The following is a 27,041-nucleotide window of genomic DNA, read 5'->3' on the forward strand; positions in this document are numbered from 1 at the left end:
ACGTTTCTATCAATTATCGATCCGTTCCACCACCACCACCCTAATGTCGCTTTGAAATGGCCGACGTTTAGGGGGAGTGTCTGCGGAAATTGAACTTCTTAGTATTTTTCACAAGTTAAGGTAAGTTAATATTTATAAATGAGAAGTGTAGTGATAAAGAAATTAGTACGAAATAAAAGTGCGCCGCGTCCTTTTGGTATAATATTAAAATCGATCAATTTCCGGTGTCACAGCCGGTCGAGTTATTCAAAACAAAAGGTGTAAATTATTTTGTATTTTTCCACTAACACACTTATTGTTTTCAAATAAGTTTGTGTATATAAACAAGTTTATAAGAGAATATAATATTTGTGATAAATATTCTTGTCGTATAGAGTGGATATAGTGATTTGTTTCTGATTAGAATTTCAAATTGGTCACGTACGAAAGAAGTGCAATAAAAAATGTAAAGATAATTATAGAAAACGGATAATCTGTTGTCAAGTTGCAAAGTTGTTACCTTTTTGTTTGATTATAATCAAAGCATCAAATCTTTATTCCCTGAGTTGTAGTGTACTGGCGAGTGTCATCCTATTTCTCTCAGCACTTCGATTGATTTGCTGGGTCCTGTTCCAGCGTAACATTTGATCAACGTGTTTTTCTTGCAGCTGCCACAATACATTCCAAATTAAGACTGAGTAACATTTTTTTAACAAAAAGTGGATAACCATGGCGTGGCGTTTCAAAGCGTCTAAGTATAAAAATGCGGCGCCGATCGTGCCGAAGCCCGAAGCTTGTATCAGAGACATTTGCGTGGGATCCTACCAGACATATGGCAATAATATATGTGCGTCGGCTGCTTTCATGGCGTTCAATTGGGAGCATGTCGGGTCCAGCATGGCAGTCCTACCACTAGATGACTGTGGGAGGAAGAGTAAGACTATGCCGCTGCTTCACGCGCACTCTGACACAATCACGGATATGGAGTTCTCGCCATTCCATGATGGCTTGTTACTGACCGGTTCACAGGATTCATTGGTAAGTTTGTTCTGATCCATATTGTATAGTAGGTTTGTTTATATTAGTTTTAATTTTAAATAATATCAGCCCTGTATTATATACTTGCCCACTGCTGAGCACAGGCCTTCTCTACTACTGAGAGGAATTAGGCCTTAGTCCACTACGCTGGCCGAGTGCGGATTGGTAGACTTCACACACCTTCGAAATTCCTATAGAGTACTTCTCAGATGTGCAGGTTTCCTCACAATGTTTTCCTTCACCATTAAAGTGAACGATAAATTCACAAAGAATACACATTTGAACCTGCGGACATTTGTCTTGCCAGTCCGTTCCACACCCAACAAGGATATCGCCGCTTCAACTAGGCTATGGCCTTTTAATTTTAGATATATTTTATTTAGGATGTTCGGTTTCATTACAATCTTAAAGAAATATTTATGTCCCATACATTTTTTAAGGTGTCTTTTTGTCAAAATAAAGACATAATACTGTTGGTCTACATAATATAAAAGAATGCAAAGTTTTCTCTGTAGATTGGTACTGTGCAAGTCAATATATGGTCAATATGCTATTTTTGTAATGGCTATTAACCCCTAATGAATAATTGCTATGCCCTCCCTCTGGGGATACATTTAATTTGCATAGTAGACATAAATATGTCTACTGCCCTAATGGGTTTAACCCCACAGACAACCCTACACCAATTTCAATTGTATTACTTTAAAATTACCTCTAAATATATGGCCCATACAAAAATATTTTTTGTTTTTTACATCCTTCGCATTTGTGTCTTTTCTTTGGACTTTGTCACATTTAACTCTAAATACAATTCATTCATGTGTTGCATGAATGGAAAACAATGGTGTTTACATTCTGAGATTGCCTTCTAATACAATATGTTCACTGCTATCAACATATTATAATTGCTAAGTAGTAAAATTTACATTTTCAATATAAATGCGAATTACTTTATTGTATCATGATACTATGAAGGATGTAGTACATAATTATTCTATCCATGATACATCTTAAGGTGACAAGCATCTTTAATGTCACACAATTTTTTTTTAATGTCTGATATTACATATCATGACAAAATTATGTAAATGTATATGACGGCTGACCCTTGTAGGGAACAAGCGGAGGGATCAATTGATAATATTCATTCATACTAGCACATACTTGAACACATTTTTTGGCTTAAATTCTATTTGCAGAGCAGAGTTGTTATTTCTTTTAGTATGATTGAATATTAAAAATACGGGTAGGTATTCTAAGAGAATGATGAGACAGGACCATAAAATTAAGATAAAAATAGACCACACTATTCTGGTAGCACTTGTGGGCGTACTGTCCTATATGATTAAGAGGGAAAGGTCTTTTTTTAATACATTGCATTGGCTTTATTTTGTTGAGGACTAAGTAACATTCAAAAGGTCTAAATTCTTGCGAAATTTTGTAAGGCCTGGAAATCGTCACAAGAAATTCCTAATTTAAGTTATTATAAATTATGAAATTAAATTCAATATTTCGAAAGTGCGTGCGTGCTCTATGGGTTGGATTCATTCCAATCCCTCCATTCCATTCCCCATTAGGTCATTACTGTTGTTTAAAGGATAAAAAAATGAAATTTTGATACAACAAGCATCATCTCTCACCGTCCCAATTGTGAACTGAAGCAAAAAAAGTAGTTTACTATTTCACCAACGATACCAGTGAAATGTTTTCAGTCACGTGACCAGTGGAGGGTGTTGGCCGGTTACTTTCATGTAAACCTTTCTCCTGTGATAGTGTTTTAGTTTCTTTTTGTCTAAAAGACGAGCAAATGGCCCGCCTGATTCGTAAGCGCGACCACCCACAAACAAAATGCTGTTAAAAAAATTGTGTGACTTTGAACTGCGCTTTTTGGAACATCATTGAATGTGCTCAACATCGTCAGACATTCCATGTATATTTACACTGGCTATAATTTTCTTTCAACCGTAGCATAGTCGTGCTTGTACGCTGTTGCTTAGCGGAGAATGTTGTGGTGTGGTCAACCAAGAACCAGGCATACGTGAGCCCATTATACATGGTCTAATGTTACTAGATAGAAAGCGCGGGAAATTTTTAAAATCGAAATTGTAATTCATGTTAAGTGCTAGACAGATATCACGGGAATGACAAAGTTGGGCGAATAACTGAGTAACGAGATCACGATTACATTCCTACACTGAAATATTACACTGAACATGACTTCTTTGGGTATATTCTCTAAGTATTTAATCAATGCCGTAAGTCCGATGGTGCCAATCTGCTCAGGCACGGGCGCAGACCCTGGGCGCGCAGGTACTTAAAACAGGCCGGCGTAATCGTGCCGACTGGTGAGGGGTAATCATCTCTCGTCAGTCGACGCTCTCTGGACTCCAATCCGCTTACCATCAGGTGCAGTGGAGTCACTTTGATGACCGGAGCCAAGTTTTTGGTGTCATGCCCCATGCATGGTATATAGTCGTACATACAATATTATATATCGTTATATGGCTAACTATTTAAATGGTAATTGTGAGGCGTAAAAACTTGCAACGATTAAGTGCGCATTGAACGCTCGCTGCAGCATTGATAATTATAATCGTTTAGAATGGATCGTCTTTGAATTACTCGAGTTATGCAGAGCCGTATCAGCATAACGTCATTGTGTATGAATCCAGTGTTGAAAATCGATTATTCGTGATATATGCGACTTTCTCACAGGCGTTTACCTTAAATTATGCGGTTGTATACATTTTGCGCTATAACAGTCGTGTTGCGTCGCAATTAACGTTGAAGGAAAAACACTACACTGTTACTTCAAAGTACTATGCACAAATCACGAATCCTCTGAAACTGCACTGTGTTATTGTTTACGGAGTTACAAAAATAAACTTCAGCTTAATGCGTTATTAAAGTATAGTTTTATTTATTGGTCATCAATTTGATGTACAACAATACATAGCATTAAATTAAAATCATAATATAGATCAGCCTAAGTGCCATTGTAATGATGGGCGAAGAATGTATACAAATTGTATATAATAAAAGATAACATATCTGAAATCAATAATATATCATTAAAATTTTGTGAAAATAAAAAAATATTTAATTAAAATGAATGAACTGAATTGTTACAATTAAAAATCTTAATGAATAGTATATTTACATATCTTTAATATCGACATTAAGATTAAGTATTAATTATTTTCTATTTATAATGATATACGTATTTTGTGAAGTATGACAAACAACCATTTCTAATTAAACTAGAATATAAGGAAAAATTATAGATTAAACCTATATTATTACTGACAAACAATGACGCTAATTAAGACTAGAAACAAACAAACTCGTGTAAATAAATATGTAGATAATAAACTCGTTTAGGAAATTACATAAACTGTTGATAAACACTGTATCTATGTGGGTCATTGTCTTGTATTGCCATATATGGGCACAAATTTCTTAATTAAATTAGGTTCACATAATGCTTTCTTCGTTTAGTTTTAACGGTATAGCATATGGGATATGGACTAAGGAATACTGAGTTCGATTGTTATGTCTGAGAATTATTGGTGTAGGTTTAGCTTACTCGAAATCCAGGATTTGAATCTTCTAAAGCGAGTTCCATTTGGCCATTTGGGCTCTGGCCAATGAGATCCACCACGGCCTGTCGATAATAATTAAAAATACATGTCAACAAAAATATAGATCGGATCAAAAAAAGTTCGCCAGAAAGGGCCGTTCGAGTTACTAAAGACGGCCCTGGACTACACGTTACATCATCATTATCATCATCAGCCACGTAAAATCCACTGCTGAACATAGGCCTCCGCCAAAGATTTCCAGACGGACCTGTCGAAAGCGGCCTGCATCCAACGTGTACGTTACAGGCACTTTATAATTATTTTCATATGCATATAATGGCACGTTGACATATAAAATTTCGTGCTCTTTCTCGTAGGGCGTTATTCCCCCACAGTGCAAACTTGTAACGCGGTCCTGTTAAATTATATGAGAAATTACTGTGGAATGCCGTGGTGAATGATCCATATAGCCCTGTTTACGCCGGCTTCCCTTTCGTTATTTATATAAAATCGAATTATCTTGAAACGGTTTGTAGATCAAGTTTATACAATTAGTAGTAACTATATGTTGTGTCGGGTTGCCTTTTTGGAAAATTTCACCCTTCGCCACTGGTGGAATGATATTCTGTATGACAATTTCTATTGTCTCAAACTCAACGTGGCGCGTTACGTGCTTTTTACGCATTGTAAAAATAATGTGTTGCATAGAGACTAAGGCCCCTGGTATGTTATACAGGTAAAGGTGTGGCACATACCGCCCGAGGGTCTGAAGGAGTCTCTGTCTACGGCGGAGTGCACGCTGTCTCAGAAGCAGAGGCGCGTGGAGAATGTGGGCTTCCACCCGGTGGCGGACGGACTTATCCACGTCGCGTCCGGACACGAGCTTGCCCTTTGGGACCTCACCAAGCAGAAGGAGGCTTTTGGTAAACTTATAACGATAAATATGAAGTCGGTCACAAACGTAGCTGAACAAATTCAAAAATTTCAATTGATTGTATTATATTTTTGTGTTCCCACCAACAAGCCAACTACTTAGAGGTTCTTATGTTTAAATTTTAACATCGATGTTTCGAAAAGTGCAGCTTTTATGATCGCGGAGCGTACTCAATGACCAAGATGTTTTTTCTTATTGGAATAAATTACAAATTTTACTTAATTTTAGGTAAAGAAAAACAAATCGTTTAAAATTTGTGTGTAGATTAGAGATACATAATTGGAAATTTTGAATTTGTTCGCTACTTTTCTGACTCTCTCTTACATATCCCTATGTCCCATGGGGTAAAACATGGAGTTTGTACTAAGTGTGACATCATTGACAACAGTAAACAAAGACCATGGGGAGGTGATCCAGTCAACGTCGTGGAAGAAGGACGGCAGACTGCTGGCGACGTCATGCAAGGACAAGAAGGTGCGCATACTGGACCCGCGCGCCGCCGCCGCCGTGCTCGACGTGGCCAACAGCCACCAGAACATCAAGGACAGCAGGATCGTGTGGCTCGGGGACCAGGACAGGATACTTACCACCGGTCAGTGGCGCACAAATCGTTTCTATTGATTTGATTCTTTCCTTATAATATTTCGGCTACAGCTGCCAATCTCGAGGGAGATCAGCCAACTACGCAGGATATATTATTGTGCACAAATGAGTGCGCTATACACTGGTGTATTCCCTGTTCCCTCACTCACGTAGTCTGATGAGACGGCAATCCGACATGACCGGAGAGAGATTAAGCGCAAGACCAACGGTTTTGCGTGTTTAATTTTCTATTACTGTACTGATGAAGAAGGAATGTTTGCTGTGTATATAAAATTATGAGTAGTTAATTTTTGTTAATTTGTTTTTTCAATGCTATGGAAAAAAAAACTTTGGCCTGTATGTGATAAATGTGGCGGCTACCGCACTCAAAGTGTAGAACTCGTCGTATTGGCCTAAGTAACTGTGTTAATCCTGAGTAAATCTGTTTTCGATCAGGCCGAACGTTAACCCTTCTCCTTTCAATGTTGACAATGATTTCAGGCTTCGACTCGGCTCGCCTGCGTCAGATAATGATCCGCGACGTGCGCAAGCTGTCGCAGCCGCAGCGCACCCTGGAGCTGGACTGCTCCACCGGCGTGCTGATGCCGCTGTTCGACCCTGACACCAACATGCTGTTCCTGGCCGGCAAGGGCGACACCACCATACTCTACATGGAGCTCACTGACAGGGACCCTTACCTTATTGAGGGGCTCAGGCATTCTGGTGAGTAGTATATTCTTATTTAATTCATTGACAGATTAGTGTTTCCATAGATTCACCGCTCGGTGTCATAAAATGTGTGCTGACGATGCTGGCATACAGGAGTTGCAGAGGCTGTCTTGTTAAAAAAAATACTTCTTACAGGCAAAGTGTACCAATAACTGCTGAATACATCTGTCAAAGTTATATAACATTATTTTGTCTTGTTACCCTGTGATGGTGAATATCATCTATTATGGTAAGACAACTGAATATAGTGTTTATTACTAAAACATGTAGAGTTATAGAAGTTTGATTGTTAACATCAGGTAAAATGAAGTCACTTTTGTTCACTACACGAGACAGAGACTCGGCATTATCGGTGATGACTGTACATTAATATCTTACTTATCGTTACCATTGCTTCGAATCTTTATCTATCATAAAGATACCGGTCAAATTATCAGTCAGCGATATCGGTTCAGCAAGTTATATCTTGAAATGAAAGCATGACATGTAAACCTTTTAGCAGTGGCTTCTAGCAGTGCTTTTAGCCGCCCGGAGCTGTCGATAATTTGCCGCCTTTTATGCCTACTGCTACCTACTTACCTGCTACTCATCTGCCTACCTGAACAGTTATTATATGTTCAGTCAGGCACAAACATAGCTGAACAAATTCTAAACTTTTAAAACCCTTCTTCACATTGACTTCAATCATTATATTTTAATTTAAAATGAAGAAACCTTTTAAAGTTTATGTTACTGAAGAAAAAACAATTGTTTACACTGACACAAAACTTGAAAGGCTATTTGAGATTATGCATTTGTTGAGCACTTTTGTGGCTGACTACAACATGGTGTTGCTAAATTAATAGGCACAAACTGGACACTTGAAAAGCTATTTGAGATTATGCATTTAGACAAAAAGAGATAAATGCTTATAAAGACATAAATGTGTGCTTCAGGCGAGCAAACGAAAGGGGCTTGTCTGGTGCCGAAGAGGGCGCTGCGGGTGATGGAAGGCGAGGTCAACAGGGTGCTGCAGCTGGCCGGCTCCACCGTCGTGCCCATCATGTACCAAGTGCCCAGGAAGGTGAGACACACTCAGGGGCGCCGGGTGTATAGGATTTTGAGCTTAATATTTCACTGACCTCAGCTTTATTTTCATGGTACTCCACTCCACCTCAGTGGTGTTGTGATACGACTAACGACTGATGAGTGATAATCTCTGATCAGCCGATAGATCTACGCTTGGCTGTTCAAAACCGGATATACACGCATTCATGCATATTAGTATCGATCAGTCTTACTTATAAAAAATTCGCAAAGCTATGCTTAGTTAAAACACAAATTTACTCGATCAGCTGTAAGTCAAAACCCGCCATCTTGCCTCTTAATTAGATTTAAATTAGTAACCGGTGATGTTTTTAACTGCTATTCAGGCAATTCTTAATCACTTCTTAATGCTAAAACAAGTTTATAAGTAAGACGTATATGTAGTAAGTGTATATGTAGTATCGGGTTCCCTTTTTGGGATTTCGTCGCTATCCGGGTAGATAGCCTACCATCTAGCAAACATAATTGTCCCGCAGAGCTACCGCGAGTACCACGCGGATTTGTACCCGGACACGAGCGGCTCTGTGACGTACCTCAGCGCGCCGATGTGGCTCGACAACCAGGACCACCCCGTGCCCAACATATCGCTGCACCCGTCCGCCAACAACTGCGTGCAGGTGGGTGACGTTTTATTATTATGCAGTGTTGATGGATCTTGATCGGTTTATAAATATACAAAAAAAAACAATGGATTTTTTCGCGATTTTTTTTTTGGTGAATGTATTGTAACTTTTCGGAGGATCAACAACACAGTCCGCCCTGAGACGGGACCCTCATGGCTGCAGTCTTCGATACGTCGAAAGTAAAAATTAAACAAATTGATTGCGTAAAGGTCTGTTTTGGTTTTATTTTAATGCCAAACATTCGCCTAAACATAAGAAGTAGCTAAGTTGTCTATTGGTTGATTTCTATAATTATTTTAATCGCACCGTCGAATTCATAGCAAAAGTGGACCAATCAGAATGAAGTTTGACACACTAACAGTTTTTTTTTATTTTATTAATTTTCTTGTGTTTTTAATATTTTTGATCTGTGAAATTAACCTAATTTTCCGGATTCTATCTAAGGTGTTGTTGATTGAGGTGACAACACCTCAGTCCCCCCCGTGACCATGAAGGCTGCAAAGTCTTCGAAACGTCGGGAGAAAAATAAAAAACAAAAAACCGCGATAGAATCCGGAAAATTAGTTTAATTTCAATGTCTAACATTCGCGTAAACATAAGAAATCATTATTTTTGATATGTGTTAAAAGATTTAAAAAAAAATTACACAAAAATCTTCAAAAATTACGTTACGTAATACTTGAATGGCTCCTTATATAAACTGTATTACATGTCATTCATTATTTATAACGCGGTCAAGATCCATCATTCCATTAAATTGTTTTTCAAAGTATGCATGTTATTTTTTTATGTTTGTAGTAAAGCTAATTGGCTTATTATGCGGGAAGTAACGGAAAAGAATATAATTTTAACATAAAAAAAGAAGTTAGTAATAACATAGTAAGGAGGGAGGGTTGGAAATTTATTTATTTTTGTTTTATATGTGTGGGATTAATTCAGTTTTTTTGATTTTTTTTAACTTGTTTTATTAGACTGTAAACAAAACCCACTATGGCGTTTCGATTGTGGTTTTCAAATATAGATTAATAAAAAAACTTGTTTTATAATTTAAGAATAATATATAACATACCCTGTTTTAGCGAACATAAACAATGTTAATTAAAAAAATCTTATAATGTTAATAAAACCTTTTTTTACTTCTTTTCCCGGAAGACAGTATAGTGTACAAGGTTTAATTTGCTTGGGTTATTTGTTTTTTTTGCCTTTTTTTCAGATGTTAGAGCTGATTGATGGTTTAGTGTTTTTTTTTTGGGTTAAATTCTTATCAGCTTGTGTTTTTTTTTTGGTTTTAGTGTAGTGTTTTATTTTGTAGTTTGATGAGTGTAGTTGGTTGATTTTATTTTGTCGTAAGTATTTTTGGTTTAATTTATTTTTCATTTGTTATTTTTATTTATATTTGTGGGCGTGTCGTAATTAGTGTATTTTTTAAAGGTGCATCGTGGGAACCTAGAAGAAGTAGTAAAGGCTATTATAGCGATGCCACCGATAAAAAAGAGCGAAACGAAAAAGCCGGTTTCACCAGCACACATCGAAGAACCGAAGCCGGTAGTCAAGTCGCAGCCAACGCCCGAACCGAAAGACGAAGACCGAATCGATTTCGTCAACGTGAAAGACATGATCAAAGGCATGGAGAGGCAAAAGAACAAAGATCCTAAAGAGACAAACGGGTTCCACAAAAAGATCACAGACAACGGGCACGATTGTTCGGACAAGAAGCCAGAAGACTACGAATGTGATAAGCCTGAAAATAACGAAAATACAAACGAGAAGAGCGCAAAGACCATTGAAAAAACAGACAGCACAGAGTCTACGGAGAGCTCTTTGTCCAGAAGTAACAGTTTGATAAACGGTGTGCCGATGCAGGCGCCGAAACCGCTTCCCAGGTCTTCGATTTCGGAGCCAGGGTCCATGGAGGAGCACTCGGAAGCGCCCAAGCCCAAACCAAGGACTACGTCGGTACAATTATCTGGCTATAAGGTATTGATTTAAGTGGGATATAAGAGATTTGTTTTTGGGCTTATCTTTTTTTTTATTTCGTGAAAAAATAGGTCAGTGTGACACGATTTCTTTATGACAGGTTTGATAAAGAGTTAAGAGTATAAGAGTATTTTGTAATACTTTTTGGTTCCTTTATCTATGTGAACACGTTGATTGTTCACAAGTGTGGCGTAATACCAGCCCTGTATTACTATACCATACATTAGCCCTCTGTTGCTCATGGACCTCTAATACCGAGTGTAAGGCCTCCATCACACTGGGCTAATATGGGTAAGAAATTTCGTAAAAAAAGTATTAGTCTTGGCTAAAGTGGATAGAATGTAATCTTCATTAAAATTTGCTGTAGTCAATATAAAGGATATTATAAAAATAAATTTGGTAGTTCATTATTAAAACGTGTAAAAATGTGTTATGGATTTTTTTTGATTATGACAAATTTAATTGCAAAAATAAAAAAAAAAATGGTAGCTCCTTATTAAAATGTGTAAAAAATGTGTAACGTTTTGTTTTGTTTATGGCAAAATTAGTATTTTGTACTAAATACAAAATTATTTCGTCCAAAAATTTAGTAACGACTTATTCAAGTTTAATTAAAGATAAAAATCAGTATCGTTTGTTTCCAGCCTCGCCTGGGCCCGAAGCCGTTCTCTGCGTCGGCCGGCAGCGACGACTTCTCCTTCGACAAGGTGTTCTCCGTGCCGGCCGTGCCTGGAGCCAAGTCCGACTCAGGTCTGCCATAAACGTATTCTTCTATCTGGTGTTTAGAATATTTAGAAAGGACACGTCATTAATGCTGCGAATAAAAATCCAATTTTTTCAATGTTACAAAACATAAAAGTCCAATACAATACTTATACAAACGTATGCATAAATGAATGTCGTTAATTACTCCTAACATTCACGAATTAGTGATACACCCCCCCCTCCCACACACAAAATCAGGCATTTAGCGATAGTTGAAAACTTGGGTTTTGTAAATTTATCACCAAGATTTTAGTTGTATTTTCGACCCATTAATTATGCACGTTTCCATCACTAAAGCTCAAGGTTCAGGTACTTTAGTATCAAGTAAGACGCCATACTTGCATATATGTTATAGTAGTGTGTAAAACAAAACAAAAAAAATTGCATTACTATTTTTTTTTTATTGTTGGCACAGTGTCCTCGCCGTCAGCGCCAACAGCCACGACCCCAGTGACGTCGACCCCAATCGGCAAGTCTGACGAGAAAGAGAAGTCACTATCTCCCACCAGCGACATGGACATCGCGCCTAACAAAGGTGAGGCTGTCGTTAGGTGTAGAAAGCACTTTATACCCTATAAAGGGCCTTGTAAGACTCATTTTACCGTCCACAATTTATATAGCGTGAGTGTGTAGTGTGAAGCCTCCTGCTCATTCCCTGCTGTACAAAATTCTATAAGGTAAGGATTGGGTCGGGAATCCAAAGAAGGCCTGTTGGGCTTAATGCAAAATTCGTTTACGGCTAATGTAATAAACGATCCGAAACTTAATCTGCAATCCGATGTCGAGAATTAGTCAGAGTCGAGTAATTAGAAGAATCCGATGTCGAGAATTAATCAATTAGAATATTTAGTTTTTAGTGAGCGTGTCAAAAATATTTGTTGATAAAAAAGATTGGATCGTTAATTGAAATCGTCCGTACGCGCATTTTGTATTACGTCTTACCGGCGATAATTGAAAAGTATTTATTCCTTATAAAAATACTAGACTAAAATATTTACACTGTTTATTTCTGCTGAAAACTGCAGCTCGTAGTTTTTATTTTATTAGGTTTTTTAAGACCAAGGGTGATTTTGCCACGGAGTGCTTTTTTGTGTAGTAAACATTTTTAGAGCAATGTTTTTTTCAGAGGAATACACAAATGGCAAGTCGGACACTAGCCTGGAAGAGGAGGTGAACTCCTCCGACTCTGGGTACAGACCGAAGACGCCCAGCACAGTGGAACGACGCAAGATGTTTGAGAACACAGAGTGAGTACATTATCTCGCCATATTGATGCATGCGGTATGCTTAAATACGTATCCTTAGTAAAGTTGTAAAAAAAAGTTTTTTTAATCAAAATTACATATGTTATCATTGGAAAAGCACAGAATGAAAAGTTATTTTTGTAGTCAATAATTACATATTATTTTATTTTTTTTAAGAATTTTTCCTTTTGGATATTGTTTTTTTGAATGAATATTAAAATGATTGTGCGTATGTGCAGCGGCAACCAGTCGATAGCGGACCGGCGGCGCCTGTACGAGCTGCGCTCCGTCAGCGCGGCCGAGCACGCCGACGCGCCCGCCGCGCCGCCCTCCCCCGCGCCGCTCCGGTACGCACACACACGACACGACACACACCACACTATGGCGGGTTTACACCGTATGTACGGTGGTCACTATCCAGGCGTATACAAATATATTCTACCACCAGCTTAATGTAATATATTCTACCACCAGCTTAATGTAATATATTCTACCACCAGCTTAATGTAATATATTCTACCACCAGCTTAATGTAATATATTCTACCACCAGCTTAATGTAATATATTCTACCGCCAGCGTCATATATTTAAAAATCATATAAAAATTACATTAGAAAATTACAAGGATAAAAAGTAGCCTATGCGTTAATCCAAGATATGGTCTATCCGTATGTCATATTTCATCGAAATCTGTTCACCTGTTTTTGCGTTTGCTTCCAACAAACATTAAAATTATTTTCACCAATTTTTGCATTAATTATAATATTATTTAGATTAATAAAAAAAATAACAATTACGTTTGTAGACGTCGCGACTCGCTGAAATCTCGCAAGAGTCCAGACCGCGAAGAGAAACGCGCTTCTGTGCCGAACGTTACTACTAAAAGGACTTCTACTGTTTTTGGTAAGTATCTGGTTTTTACACACACTCACGCCTTTTATTCCCGAAAGGGTAGGCAGAGGCAGAACCCACTCCGGTGGACTCCCAACTGGTTATTCGGCACTTCAGTTGTACCATAATACAACTATGGCACCGAGGCAGTTTTATAACATAGAGATTACTATGACGCTTGCAACATAAAAAAAATGTTATATAAATATTTTGAATCGCCAGATTATTTGTGTCGTTTGATCTAGCTTTTGTATTTCTAACATTTTTATAAATAGTGTTATTGTTATAGATTTTGTTATTAAAATCAAAACATTAAATATTTCTACTCAAAAGTTTATTGATTTTCATTTAGATATGATTCCGTTCCGTTCCATTGAGTCTGTGATCAGTCTGTGTATATGTGGTTCCAGCAGGCCGGCGTAATTGTGAGATAGGCTACCGGACTCATTTTTGTTCTTTACTATTATGAAATATTTACAAAATATAAATTATAGCACTGAAAGAATTATTAAAATCCGGGAAAATATCAACAAGTTATAAGTCTTTGAATTTCGGTGGAAAGGGTAATTTAAAAGAAACAGAAAAGAGACGAAATACGCACATGTGACGTCATCGGGAATTACGACTCGTGCTAAAGAAAGAGATGAAGCGATATCCCCACATCGCGCCCACTTCTGTACATTACAATATTTTAAATATGAATTGCTCGCTCATTTTTTAACATTTTTTTATGCAGTTTTCGCAGCAGTGCTTCTTTTTCGTATTATTATACATTATATATAGAATAATGTACAAAATCAAGCATAGGCCGGTCCTCTATTGTCGAGGGGTAATCATGTCTCGTCAGTAGACATTCTATTGGACCCTACATCAGGTGCAGTGGGGGCTTTTTGCCATGTGAAAAAAAAGGATTGTCTTACAAACGTCCATTAAAACTATTATTTATACCTTTAGTTTTTAAAAACATTTCAATGTTTTGTTGCTGTACCAACTTAAGTTGACCTGTTGAAAATGCTTTTGAATGCTTTGAGTGATGTATGTCTTAACAGACGTTATATAATGTACAACATTTAGATAAATAAACGCATTCCTGTTAAAAGTGGAGGTTTTTTTATAAATTATGTATTCATTTCCACAGGTAAAGTGTCCAAGTTCCGTCACTTGAAGGGAACGCCCGGCCACAAGTCGACGCACATTGAGAACATAAAGAATATTAGTCGCCAGATATCCGGCGAATGTAACGGCTTTTACGGTGAGTAATTTTTTTTTCTAGTTTTGATAAATATAATTATTTATACGATTCACACCATGTGCAATACATTTTGGCAACCATGGATATAATAGTAATTTCTTTTTATTATATGTGTTCGGGTAATATGACCGAACACCTTAGTTAGCATAAATGGACGCGGCGCATTTACGTAAAAATTGTGTTTGGCAATAGCGCTGTAGTTGTAAAACAACCGATTACCGGGGCAGTCGGGTCCTGTCCTCGGTATCTTAACATTAATCTAACATTATCTTAACATTGAACATTAACTTAACATTAAACCTTAACTTTAAGAGTGACGAACATTTGCAAACATTAATTTGTGAGTGACATTAAATAAGTTATCAAAACTCAATACTCTCTTATTAATTACACATTGCATCCTCGCTATTTACTCGTACAACATGAATCTGAATTACATGATATTTTAAAAAAAATAATATTAAATTGTCGTCGTAATCAGACAGTGTCATTGTCGATTTTTGGGACAATTATTGTTAATACACCAACGGCTCAAAAGCCACACAGCCAGAGCGTAAGAGTAATTTGTTACGTGGTCAGCGAACGGCGTGCGTTGCGCGGTGCCGCTGTCGGGCGGCGGCGGGCGCGTGGGCGTGCTGGAGCTGCCGCGCGGCGCCTCGCCCGCCGCGCGCGCCGCGCCGCCGCACCCCGCCGGCACGCACCCCGCCGCGCTGCTGCACCCCGCGCCGCTGCAGGACTGGGCCTGGGACCCCGCCGACCCCGCGCGCCTCATGGTCGCCTGCGACGACGGCGACGTGCGCGAGTGGATCATACCCGACGGCGGTCAGTACTACGACCGATGGGGTCGATGCGGATTAGGAAATTTGTTATTTTAAGTGATAATTATTAATTCATTTCCGATTTTTATCTTAAGATTAGCTTCTCTGTTCACCTCATTTCAACTTGCATCAAATTGATATAGATGACGAAAAAAATAATTCAGTAAAAATTTTCACAAATAATTAATAAGTCAACTCAAATGCTAGAAAGATGTATCATTTTCATCTTCACATTTTCTTATTTACTTTTTACATCTGCACAACTTTGTAAGTAGTGAATTCCTGCATTCAAAATATCAAATCCTCGCTCAGGCCTCCAAGAATCGACGAACGAGCCAGCCCGCAAGTTCTCGGCTCACCCCGACAAGATATACATCATCAGATTTCACCCGACCGCGTCTGACTTACTCACCACCGCTGCCCACGACCTCACCATCAAGATCTGGGACCTGAGCCCCGAGGAGCCTAAAGCTGAGATCACACTGACCGGCCACACGGATCAGATATTCGCGTTGGATTGGTCGCCGTGTGGAGAGTACTTGGCTACTGTTTGCAAGGATGGATTGATTAGGGTGAGTTTTTAATTAATATTAGGGAGAGGGTTTCTAGACAGATAGACCGATAATAAAGTTAAGTCCGACCCATAGTGTGGTTGGAGGTCAGAGATCTAATAAAGTGGCTGTTTCAAACTGCTCTGTTGTCAAGAGAAAAAAAAAATCAAGCAGATCGAACTAACTTTTTACTTTCGTCAGAGTTATCGATTTATTGTTTTATGCGGGCATGGTACAGTATCACCATTACACTTTATGACAAGAGCAGTGGGATTCAGAGAGAATGTCGGCGGACGAGTGTTGGTTTACTATTAACCCATCGCTATTCAATATAATTATGCTGGACGGTTTGAAACTAACATATTCAGGCACATCTTGGCTTGGCTATTATGGCGGGTTTTACGCTTTGTTTACGGTGGACTGGAGGCTATCCGGGTGCTTTTATCTTAAGTTAAAATGCCTTCCTTGTTCATTATTTTGTTTCTCGCTTTGGTATTGAGTGTTGGTATTACCAGTCTTTCCATTTGATTTATTTCGATGCAGGATAGACAAATTAGTGTCCCCTGAGACTTGCAGATCTTCACTGCTCGGTATCATTACACGCGTGCCACTGCTGATCCTGGCTTACAGGAGTTATAGTAGCGGGTATAGCGGGGGAGGGGGGGGGGAGGTCTGTCCTATCACAAGTGATGTGTGTGCGCAGGTGTACAAGCCGCGCTCGTCGCCCGCGCCGGTGGAGGCGGGCCCGGGGCCGGCCGGCAGCCGCGGCGCGCGCGTGGTGTGGGCGCTCAACGGCACGCACCTCGTCGTCACCGGCTTCGACAAGTACGTATAGATCATTCCATACGCGAAGACGCAGCCCACTACTTTTAATAATCGTTTACAGTGAACGTGTGTACCTTGTGCGCACACGCACACTAAGATGGATAGCGTCGGGGAAACGACAATTGGAATTATCAACATGGTATTAAAAAGGACAAATATTTACATATTTTTTTTTAAATAATTGTTTAAGGTCTACTAATTTTGATCGTTTATGAAGATTGTAATTTTGTACATCTACTATAATAGTACTATTTTGATATCGACTCTGCGAATGTTTGGTTTGTCACCCTGCGCAATTACTACTCAATTTACGCAAAGATAGACACTCCTAGTACTCATTGAATTTCATTATGGTTTAACAAAACAGAACTTCATAATATTACAACAAACCTTTGATCTTGTTTGCCCAACGCAGGGTGTCAGAGCGTCAGATCTTGTTGTACAAAGTGGGCTCTCTGTCGGCGCCGCTGTGCACGGTGGGGCTCGACGTGTCGCCCGCCATCTTGCACACGCACATCGACCACGACTCCGCCACCATATTCCTCACGGGACGGGTGAGTACAAAATTATTTTTAACTAGCTGACCCGACAGACGTTGTCCTGTCTTAACTATGTATGCACGCGCATTCTGTCGATCGCTGACAGTTATTTCAAACCACTGACAGTTATGTAAAATTTATATTGTCCTTAAGTTTCCTTAAATTTTCTAATTTTCCGCGCCATTTTTTGAATTTTTTTTCGGTCGGTCCAGACGTTTACGCGTAATGGCGTGACCAAGGTAAATAGGGATTCATTTTTATATATATAGATATATGGGTCCATCCGTAAATTACGTCACAGCTATCTGTTGCTATAACACAATTTAGGCAAAAATAATACTAGCTGACTGTTTTAATGAACTTTGCCGTAATAATGGCGTCAAACTGACCACTAACGAGCATGCTCACGACTCGTACCTTCTCTACAGTGTGTGTGTGTGTGTGCAGGGCGACTCCACGATCTACTGCTACGAGGTGACGTGCGAGCCGCCGTACCTGTGCGCGCTGTCGCACCACCGCTGCGCGTCGCTGCACCAGGGCATCGCCTTCCTGCAGAAGAACCTCGTCGCTGTCGAAAAGGTTACTTTACATTTTTTTTTGCTAAGGCCAGGATGTGGGTATGGGGCCGTTCAAGTATTACGTAACGCAATTCGGTCGGGAGGGGGGTCCCGTACAAAGCGTTATGTAACATTTGTTTTTATATTTTAAAACAATAACGAAGGTATTTTAGCGACTTTACGGTATTTTGCGTAAAAAAATTGAGAATATTACAAAAAAAAAAATCATTTTAGAGTTACATAACTTTCGGCGGGGAGGGGGGGCTGGGGAGTACAGGAAAACGTTACGGCGCGTTACATAGGGGGTGGGGGGTTACAATCTTCAAAAATTGCGTTACGTAATACTTGAACGGGCCCTATCTGGTGGAAGCCAGATCATATTTGCAGAAGCGATGTCGGTTTTTAAGGAAAGGAATTGAGATTAAGATGATGGTTTGATTTAGGTATTATGAAGTCTCACTCACTATAAATGTATGGCGTATTTTTTTTTACATAAATGGACAATACAGTTAATCGTCTTGTTGGTCTAATATCTACTTCCTTTGCCAGGGATTTTCGCTGTAGTGAACTTATAAATTCGATACCTAGATTAGAAATATTATTAGTTATTTGAAATTGAATTTTGTTGTATTAAAATATTATTATTATGTTTATTTTAGGTGGAGTTCGCTCGCGCGTTGCGTCTCACGAACGGCAACATCGAGCCCCTTTCGTTCACCGTGCCTAGGATAAAGGTAAGGTTTAATATATATATTCCTTTTTTTGCAGTTTAATTAATTTTGTATTTTTCAATGTAATATTTTGTTTTGATTGTGACTGTACAGAAAGTAATTATCTTTCAAATACAAAATAGAAATACAAAAACATTTATACGCACACCATGGCATAATCAATTTACAAACAAACCAAGAAAGGAGAAAAAAAATTGTAATAAAAAAACACACACACAAATAGACGAAAGTTTACGTCAATAACATAAACACGGTATGCTTTCCGTATATTGCGTTCGTGTGTGTAATTAATAAAGATTTATATTTATTTATATAACGTGTTATTAGAAGCAGTTTTACTATGTATCATGAATACCACATTGTGTCACAGAGCGAGTTGTTCCAAGACGACCTGTTCCCGCCGACGCTGGTGACGTGGGAGGCGTGGCAGAGCGGCCGCGAGTGGCTCGCGGGGCTGCACACGCCGCCCAAGCTAGTCAGCCTGCAGCCGCCCGGCATGGAGTCGTGTACGGACATATACTCTTTTATTGACACATTCATCGCGATTCAACAGTCGTGTTATTTAGGCCGGAACGCGCATGCGGTGTCTACACAACTGGAGTGTTAAAAATACCTATCTATAACTGTCTCACTCACTCGCGTCGCGCAGTCTAAGGCCAGTGCGCGACAACACTCAGCGCGTGGCAATCGCACTGGTGGACAGTTTATTGTTTTGACAGTCACAGTGACCTGTCAAAATATTGTACTCATAACAAAGTTCTTCATTCAACTCCTTACTCCAGTGCAGCCTAAGCAATACAGGGCCCTTATTCTGTATGATATTGTAAACGCGTAACGCGGCCGTGTCATGTTATCTTCGAGAAATGTGTGTGGAATGGTATTCTGTAAGCCAAATTTCTATAGTCCTAAACATGATGCGTTGTGTTACGTGCTTGTTACGCACTGTTAAAATAACGTGCGGGATAGAGAATAAGGCCCCTGAAGCGTTTATTTAAACTGGTTCAGTCTTACGGTTCCGCTCGTGTGTTTCCTATGCATTATTTCTCCAACGAAAATACCTCAAATATAGCCATTAGATAATACTTGGTAAGTGAATTTCACACGACAGATACAAAAAGTGATAACCTTGCTTGGTAGTCAGTGTAGTTTAGAACTTGCAAAAGTTGACGTCCGCGAGATTTTTTTACCGTTAAAATACTGCCTAACTATCGAATTACTGTCGCTAGTGTAAACGTATCTGCAAGATTTGGCGTAATATATGGCTGCAAAAACATATTAATATATACTTAGTTTAAAATCGACTGCACTGTTGTAATATAGTCTCTTGTGTGGTGCAGTGTCGTCGCAGTCCGGTTCGTCGCCGAGCTCCCGCGATCCGCCGCCGAAGCCGGCTGCGCAGAAGCCCAAGCCGGATCTCATCAAATCGCACGTGCCCATGGACGCCAAGGAGAAACAGGAAAGCGTAAGTACATACATACAGTCTCTGCTTTTGGCAGTCCGTGGAGCCAGATACTAGAAGGGGCCTAGGGCTTAGGCGCAACAGGCTTGAGCCCGATACATTACTCTTATTGAACGTCAGTTAATATAAGATAACTTTTGGTGGCAAACAAGCAAGCGCCGTGGCGGCTAATACTCTCCATAGTTAACGCATTTCATAAGTGTCTTACATGACATTGCAATTTAATACAAACACAAAAAAATTAACAATATAATATATCTGTGCCGTGCCGTTGTCTCAGATCATGAAGTCGCTGTGCGCGAAGGTGCAAGTGAACATGAAGCTAGAGCAGGACAGCATGGAGGGCGTGGACGAGGCCGAGTGGGACCAGTGAGCCTGGCAAGTGCAATTCATACGCTTAGTTACTAGAGGCTCGCAGGCGACACAGTCCGCGAACGTTCGCGTTACGTTTGCGTTCGTACGTTACGCACCGACTTGCGGGTTTGAATGACGTCAGTAACGTTAACGCAAATGTAAAGTAAACGCATCAGTCCCATAGCTCCCCTTGTATCTACACATCTATATTAAGACTGTAATACAGACGTATCCCTTTCATTTTGTATAATTTTTAATATCTTTGCGTCATTATACACTTGTCCATTTAGTAGTAAGATGGCTTATGAAGATTTTTTGACATGTTCTGACCCATATCGGCTTAGATACGGTCGATGTGACCAAATTCACTAGTGCACCTCTATTTTATCTCTAAAGGGTATTGGTTCTCATACAAGAGCAATCGATTGACGACTCTATAGTTTTTATAAGAAGAATCATTATGGCATTAGATTATGTCACTGTATTACTTTACAGTATTTGAGATTTTTTCTCACATGTTTTTCATCTCTAAAATTATAAGGATTGTCAAAGTATTAATTTTTTGGACACACAACATATTTATGTTTAGATTAGAAAGACGGTTTTGGATAATTAATAAATAGTAGACGATTTAGACTTCTTTGGATCTCTGTATGTATGACGATTGCTCGTGTATGTGGAACACATACACCAGATTAAACAATAGTATCAGCCATGTACCCTCTTATGAGAATGTAAAATTATACCCGCCATTGCGCGACGGATTCCCAAAATATTTTATAGAATTTTTTTCCCCCGTTGTATGTATGGATTTTACATTTTAAACACTTAGTAATACCTGTAGGGTAGAGTAATTTAGTAATTTAGGCTAATTGTAACAACAGCACCCAAAGTTCCAAATTTTCATACGAATCGGAAAAAATATCGATATTTTTTTATCGACAATTGTAACACTTTTGATTACATAATGTAATGTATTTATTGGCGACGTTAAACTGTTTTCAAATTAGTATTTAGAGAACCCCAACTGAAGTTCATGAAAGAATTGTTTTTTAAAACATCGATAAAAATTTACAATGAAAAAAAAAATTACTTTGTTCAATATAATTGTATGTTATATTCAAAACAGATCGGCAAATGGCAAGAAAATATCTCAAAAATGTCTCTAAAATTTTACTAATTTGAAAATAGTTTAAAATATCGTGATCTCATTGACATCCGACCTAAATCGTATCCTGTGACCAACAATGACACTTGCTCACTTTAAATGCTCACTTTATGTACGCATTTTGTTTCCATTTGAGTTGTTTTGGGTGGAGCTTGACATGTTTGTATTAAATATTGAAATGTGTTTTGTCAAAATGAAAAAAACATCTTCCAGAACATTCCAATATTATTATACAATCCGGTCTAAATCTACCAGAAAAAAATATATTTTTTAAACTAAAATTTGTTATATTTCTGCTGCTGCTGAAATGTGTTATATTTCTGCTTGACACCTAATAGAGGATGCGTGATGTTATGTTCATGTGAAGACAACAAACTTTCATATGGTAAAGATTATATAATGTCAAGTTTTCACCACCCAAAACATCTCAGTCCGTCGACATTCCTACATTTGCCATAACAAGATGCATTTATTTACAATAAGTAATATACTTATGTACTGTACCTGTATAAGGAGACATAGGGTACCCATATGTTAGGGAATTGATAGAAACTTATTTTATGCATAACTCTTTTGTACTTACTGTCATACAACCGTTTTCAATAAACGATCTAAATCTCAATTTTCAATCCGATTTCAAAATAACTCATTTGTAAGTTTGTCAAAAAAGCTTTGCTCTGATTGGTAAATTTTGGAGAAAGATCGAAAAGAAGATTGTGAGATCGTTTGTTGAAAATGGCGGTTAGTTTAAAATATATTATTGCGTTTATTTCGAATGGCAATTCTCCTTTATTATATTAAACACTAAAATACAGAACATTTTTACTTAATTTGGAATTGTTAAGGTTATACAGTATTTATTTATTTTTCATGAGATTATGTAAAACTAGTAAATATGATGTCGGTACGAAAGAGTTAACGTAAAATACAAGACTGTCGCGGCATTCGTTGCGAATGTAATGAAACATGGAAAATGTAGAAAGGTGAATTTTAATAAATGTGAAGGTACAGTTCACAATACAACCACTGCGACAAATCGCAGTACCTGATATATTTTTCTAGGTAAAGTCCTTATTTTATCGTAGTAAGGTAATATTCCACACGAACTGGCCTGGAGACACTATAATCGTGTTGCGTGTCGGTTTGATTCTATTCGTCAATGGTTTCGCGACAGTCTTAATCTGGTGGTAGTTTCGCAAAATGTTCCAATCCACAATATTTTCTATGGATTAAAATATATAGTTAACTATCCGTCGGTATAAAACGGCTATTTATTGATGAATAACTAGGGTCCGTAGCCAAGCCGCCGTTCTACAATCGTTCTCGCTAATAGATTTTTTTTTTATTCGGACAAGGCAAAGTGTCGCCACTGCATCTGATGCCCCTCGGCAGTCGACACAATTATGCCGGCCTGTTGGAACCCGATATACACAGGCTGATCCCGGAACGCGACACACTTACGTGTTACTGCGTCGGGTTTTAACACCTTGTGTACGGTGGTCGCTATCTGGGCCGATATAAAATATATCTAGCAAATTTATGGGAATATGTCGTGTGAAAAACTTATCGTTCAAAAATGTCATTCGTATATATTTTGATGTTTTCTATAAGCGTAAACGATTGTAGATTGTGTCTTCGCTACAACTCTTCATCTATCTTTGAAAGTTGTCCCTAGAAAGAAATAAATTATCAATAAATGTTTTTTTTATGACCCACTCAGGTTGATTGGTTACTTTTTGCAAAACTACGTTAAGTATATGTGTAAAATTAAAATATATAATTCGTCTAGTACCGCTAGTTGATGCCATATTCACTCGTCACATTTTGCTCAACACGCCAAAGAGTAATGTTTTCTTGTCAAATTATGAATTTATTTTGTGTATTTGAAAATTAAATAGTTTTTTTTTTTCTAAAAATCTAATGACTTACGACACCTCTCTGTCGCTTTTGCTTTTTCGGTTGGGAGCGTATGTTACTTCTGTCTGTTACACGCAATAACATATGTATGGAAGAGAGAGACAGAATGTTTTAGTATTACCTTCCTTTATGCACTGAACCCACGAGTTCCCAACCTTTTTAATTATGATGGAAAAATTAAATTCTTTGTAAAAATGGTGTAGTATTAAAATAGAATCTCATTAAATTAATTTAAATACTAAACAATGAACTAATAATTTAAAATTTATTTATAAATTTCATTATTATTCGAATGTATTCTTGCATCAGTGGGCCTATGTATGAACTTCGTTCTTCCGTCTCTCTCACACGCGATGTGTGCGAGCAGTACGGCAACACAAGAAGTTGCATTCTAAAGCTTTCGTATTACTTAAATATAGACGTAATTCAATTCGCTAGTCAAAAAGTTAATTCTTTGAAATTCTTATAACAATTTCTAAAAACTTATGAATAAGGTTTTCTTTGTATTTGTTTATTTTTGTTTTAATCTGTATGTCTTTGTGATTTGACATTTTGTAATATCCATAATAAGTTACATTAATGAGTTATAAAAACCAATAGAAAATACAAAATAACGGATACCTTTTCATTAAATAAGAAATGTTGATTACTAATTGTGTATCCTTATAAAATATTAAAAATAATCCCTCATCAATTAGCTTCTTTAAATGTTAAATCACACAGACAGACAGACAGATATAGTGTTAATCAATAGTGCACATATATTCATATCATATAACAGTTATAAGGTTTGTAAATCACCGTATAAAGAATTGTAAGAACGCACCTTCGGTATATAATAGTGTACTAAATAATCCTACAGCACAATAGAAAAGCAGGAGAATGTACTATATGACGGCTGCGGTCAGGCTGACAGCGGGCCATTGAGCGTAGCGGTAGCGGAAGCGATTATTATACATAATATCTGGAATAAAGAATGGTGCAAGTTCGGTGCATTTTTTCAACAATAAATAATATTCATTTAAATAATACTTTTTGGTAGTTGTCCAAGCTATTACATTGATACAAAAGCCAGTATTCACGCTATCCGCTTCCGCTTAGCAAATCGCGTTACCGCTGTCACTCGCGCCGCAGTTTATTTTTTTATGATATTCACACAAATAAAAGAAGACTTGGCTTTATTAAAAACATGCACAACGTTATTTTAATCCTTTCGGCTTTCTAAATGAAATCATTTCCGTACCAAAGTTGTGAAATGACAATAATGATTTCTCGATGTGAAACATTCCCGAGTTGTTTTTATTTGGTCACATGTATTTGCTACAAAATTGGGTAACCCAGTGCCAATGTTTTCAGATTCATTTGTGAGACAAAATTATTATTGCTTTTTGTTAATCTGTCTTTATTGAATAATATTTGGTGAAGTTATGTGGAGAAATTGAGATGATCTTACAAGTTTAGAATATTTAATGAGTAAAATTGTATAAGGAGAATTGGAATCAGAAATGGGTAATTTCTTTATAGAATATCAAAGAAATACAGTGGATTAAAACTTTACTGCAGGAAATAAGACTACATTTATAAATAAATATTAGAATAGCAATATTTTTCAGTAAAATTTCATATTTGTATATGATCTCAAATATGTAGTCATTTTTTAAATCAACAAATGATCTCAGATAATGTAATATTTTTACTGATATTTGCAGAATGAGATGTTTCTGGGTGATATGAAGAGGGGTGCATTCCCAGTACTGACTGGCATTGATACTACGTTGTACATTAGCGTCATACTCGTTGTCATTCAGTGAACAAACTATGACGCTAACCTAAATTTTCATCAAAGTATTGTTCAGTATAAGACAGGTGCATCATGTAATGTATTGTATAATATGTCACACATACCCGATGTCGTGTGAGTGCGTGTTTGTATTTTTGGATGTTGAAGCCAACAGATATCCCTAGTGTTAAGACTCAATATTTGGAGATATTTTTATTATTTTGCATTTTTTTATTAAACTCTTGCTAAATTTTGTTGCGTTTTAATTATTCACCTTTTTTCGAGCTGTAGATGTGTATATTAAGTAGGTATGTATGTAACTGCTTCGGTGGCGTAGTTACCTCCGCCCTACGAATATGACTAGTGCGCTGAGGTTCTGGGTTCGAATCCCGGGTCGGCCACAAACAGCTGAATGAATTTTTCCACCTTAAAAATTACTCAGTCGCAGTTCGAAATGGTCCGTTCCTGCCGGCTTTCCTTTCGTAATTTATTTAAAAAAAAATAATTAAATCAATTTTCCTGACTGCATTAATGCATATTATTAGGACTTATAAGTAGTGTCAGGTTCCTTTTCGGAAAATTTCCCCCTTCGCTACTGAAAACTAGAGATATCTCTATTACGTCGCAAGTAACAGAAATATCTAGTAAACTATAAATACACAATTGGCTGGGTTTATACAATATTAATTAATGCTTTAATGAAAACGCGTTGTTTGCGCGGGAATGGAAAAACAAATTGATTTAATGTGTTCTTGGAAACGGCGTCTTTGTTAATTAAAACACAAATCTATTAAAAGCTTTGTAGCATTGTCAGTAAAAAATAGTAAATCTGTCTGTCTATGCTAATGGGACCTTTCCATTTTTCAAGAACATTATCTCGGATTATCTCTTGTAACGTAAGGTTTTTATAGATAATATCCTACTTATTCTACTAGAATTATAAATGCGAAAGTTTGTGAGGATGGATGTATGTACATTTGTTCCTCTTTTACGAAAAAACTACTGAACGGATTTGGATGAAATTTTACAGTAATATTGGTTACACATTAGAATAACACAAAGGCTATTATTTATAATGATTTTGTGTAGTTTGGTCATAATATAACGATACATATCAAGTAAGTCAGGAAAAAAATATCCCGGAAAACTCCTTCACGCGGGCGAAGCCACGAGCAAAAGCTAGTACTAAATATCAATATGGTCTTTAGTAATCTAAATGTTTCGACATTTTCCTTCCTCTGCATTGTTTTTGAGAAACCAAAAGTTATACAAGTTTTGTAAAACAAGCAATAGGATATTCGATCTAGTGATTCATAAAGAAATTAGAACTTTCTTGCGGTTGATTTTAGCAGTCGATGTTGTTTCGTGCATGTAATTTGTATTACCACGAAAACTTGAACTTCCTAATTGTATAATAGCGGATATTTCGGAATCTGTACAAATTACTTATCAACAATCTTAATTAACCGACTTCAAAAAAAAGGAGGAGGTTATCAATTCGACGTGATTTTTTTTTTGTATGTTTGTTATCTCAGAACTCGATCGATTTCTCTCCAGATTGGTCCCATATATTTTTTTTCAACATCGCTTCGGTAGTTTGGCTTTTAAATAAAAAACTAGAATAATTATGTCGTTCAAGAAAACGAAATCATGAATTTAG

The 27,041-nt window shown here is 37.6% G+C and overlaps 1 protein-coding gene across 3 annotated transcripts; it reads left to right on the forward strand.

Moving 5' to 3' along the window:
• On the forward strand, positions 1–25,634 carry LOC115447406 (coronin-7). Of its 3 annotated transcripts, none has more exons than XM_037447609.1 (23): positions 1–120; positions 648–1,017; positions 5,335–5,521; positions 5,921–6,124; positions 6,616–6,837; positions 7,779–7,906; positions 8,406–8,546; positions 9,984–10,529; positions 11,174–11,279; positions 11,710–11,829; positions 12,421–12,541; positions 12,778–12,885; positions 13,345–13,442; positions 14,569–14,682; positions 15,262–15,504; positions 15,813–16,072; positions 16,755–16,876; positions 17,292–17,430; positions 17,863–17,994; positions 18,632–18,706; positions 19,074–19,209; positions 20,041–20,165; positions 20,443–25,634. In XM_037447609.1, exons 2-23 carry the CDS (start codon positions 709–711, stop codon positions 20,533–20,535), a joined length of 3,729 nt encoding a protein of 1,242 aa, XP_037303506.1. In that variant the 5' UTR covers positions 1–120; positions 648–708; the 3' UTR covers positions 20,536–25,634. The 3 variants fall into 3 exon arrangements, with proteins under 3 accessions (XP_037303506.1, XP_037303508.1, XP_037303507.1); XM_037447610.1 differs by having other exon boundaries at positions 115–258; XM_037447611.1 differs by lacking the exon at positions 9,984–10,529.
• The last annotated feature ends 1,407 nt before the right edge of the window (positions 25,635–27,041 follow it).

Source organism: Manduca sexta, chromosome 7 (genome assembly GCF_014839805.1).
Source record: "Manduca sexta isolate Smith_Timp_Sample1 chromosome 7, JHU_Msex_v1.0, whole genome shotgun sequence".
Lineage (NCBI taxonomy): Eukaryota > Metazoa > Arthropoda > Insecta > Lepidoptera > Sphingidae > Manduca > Manduca sexta.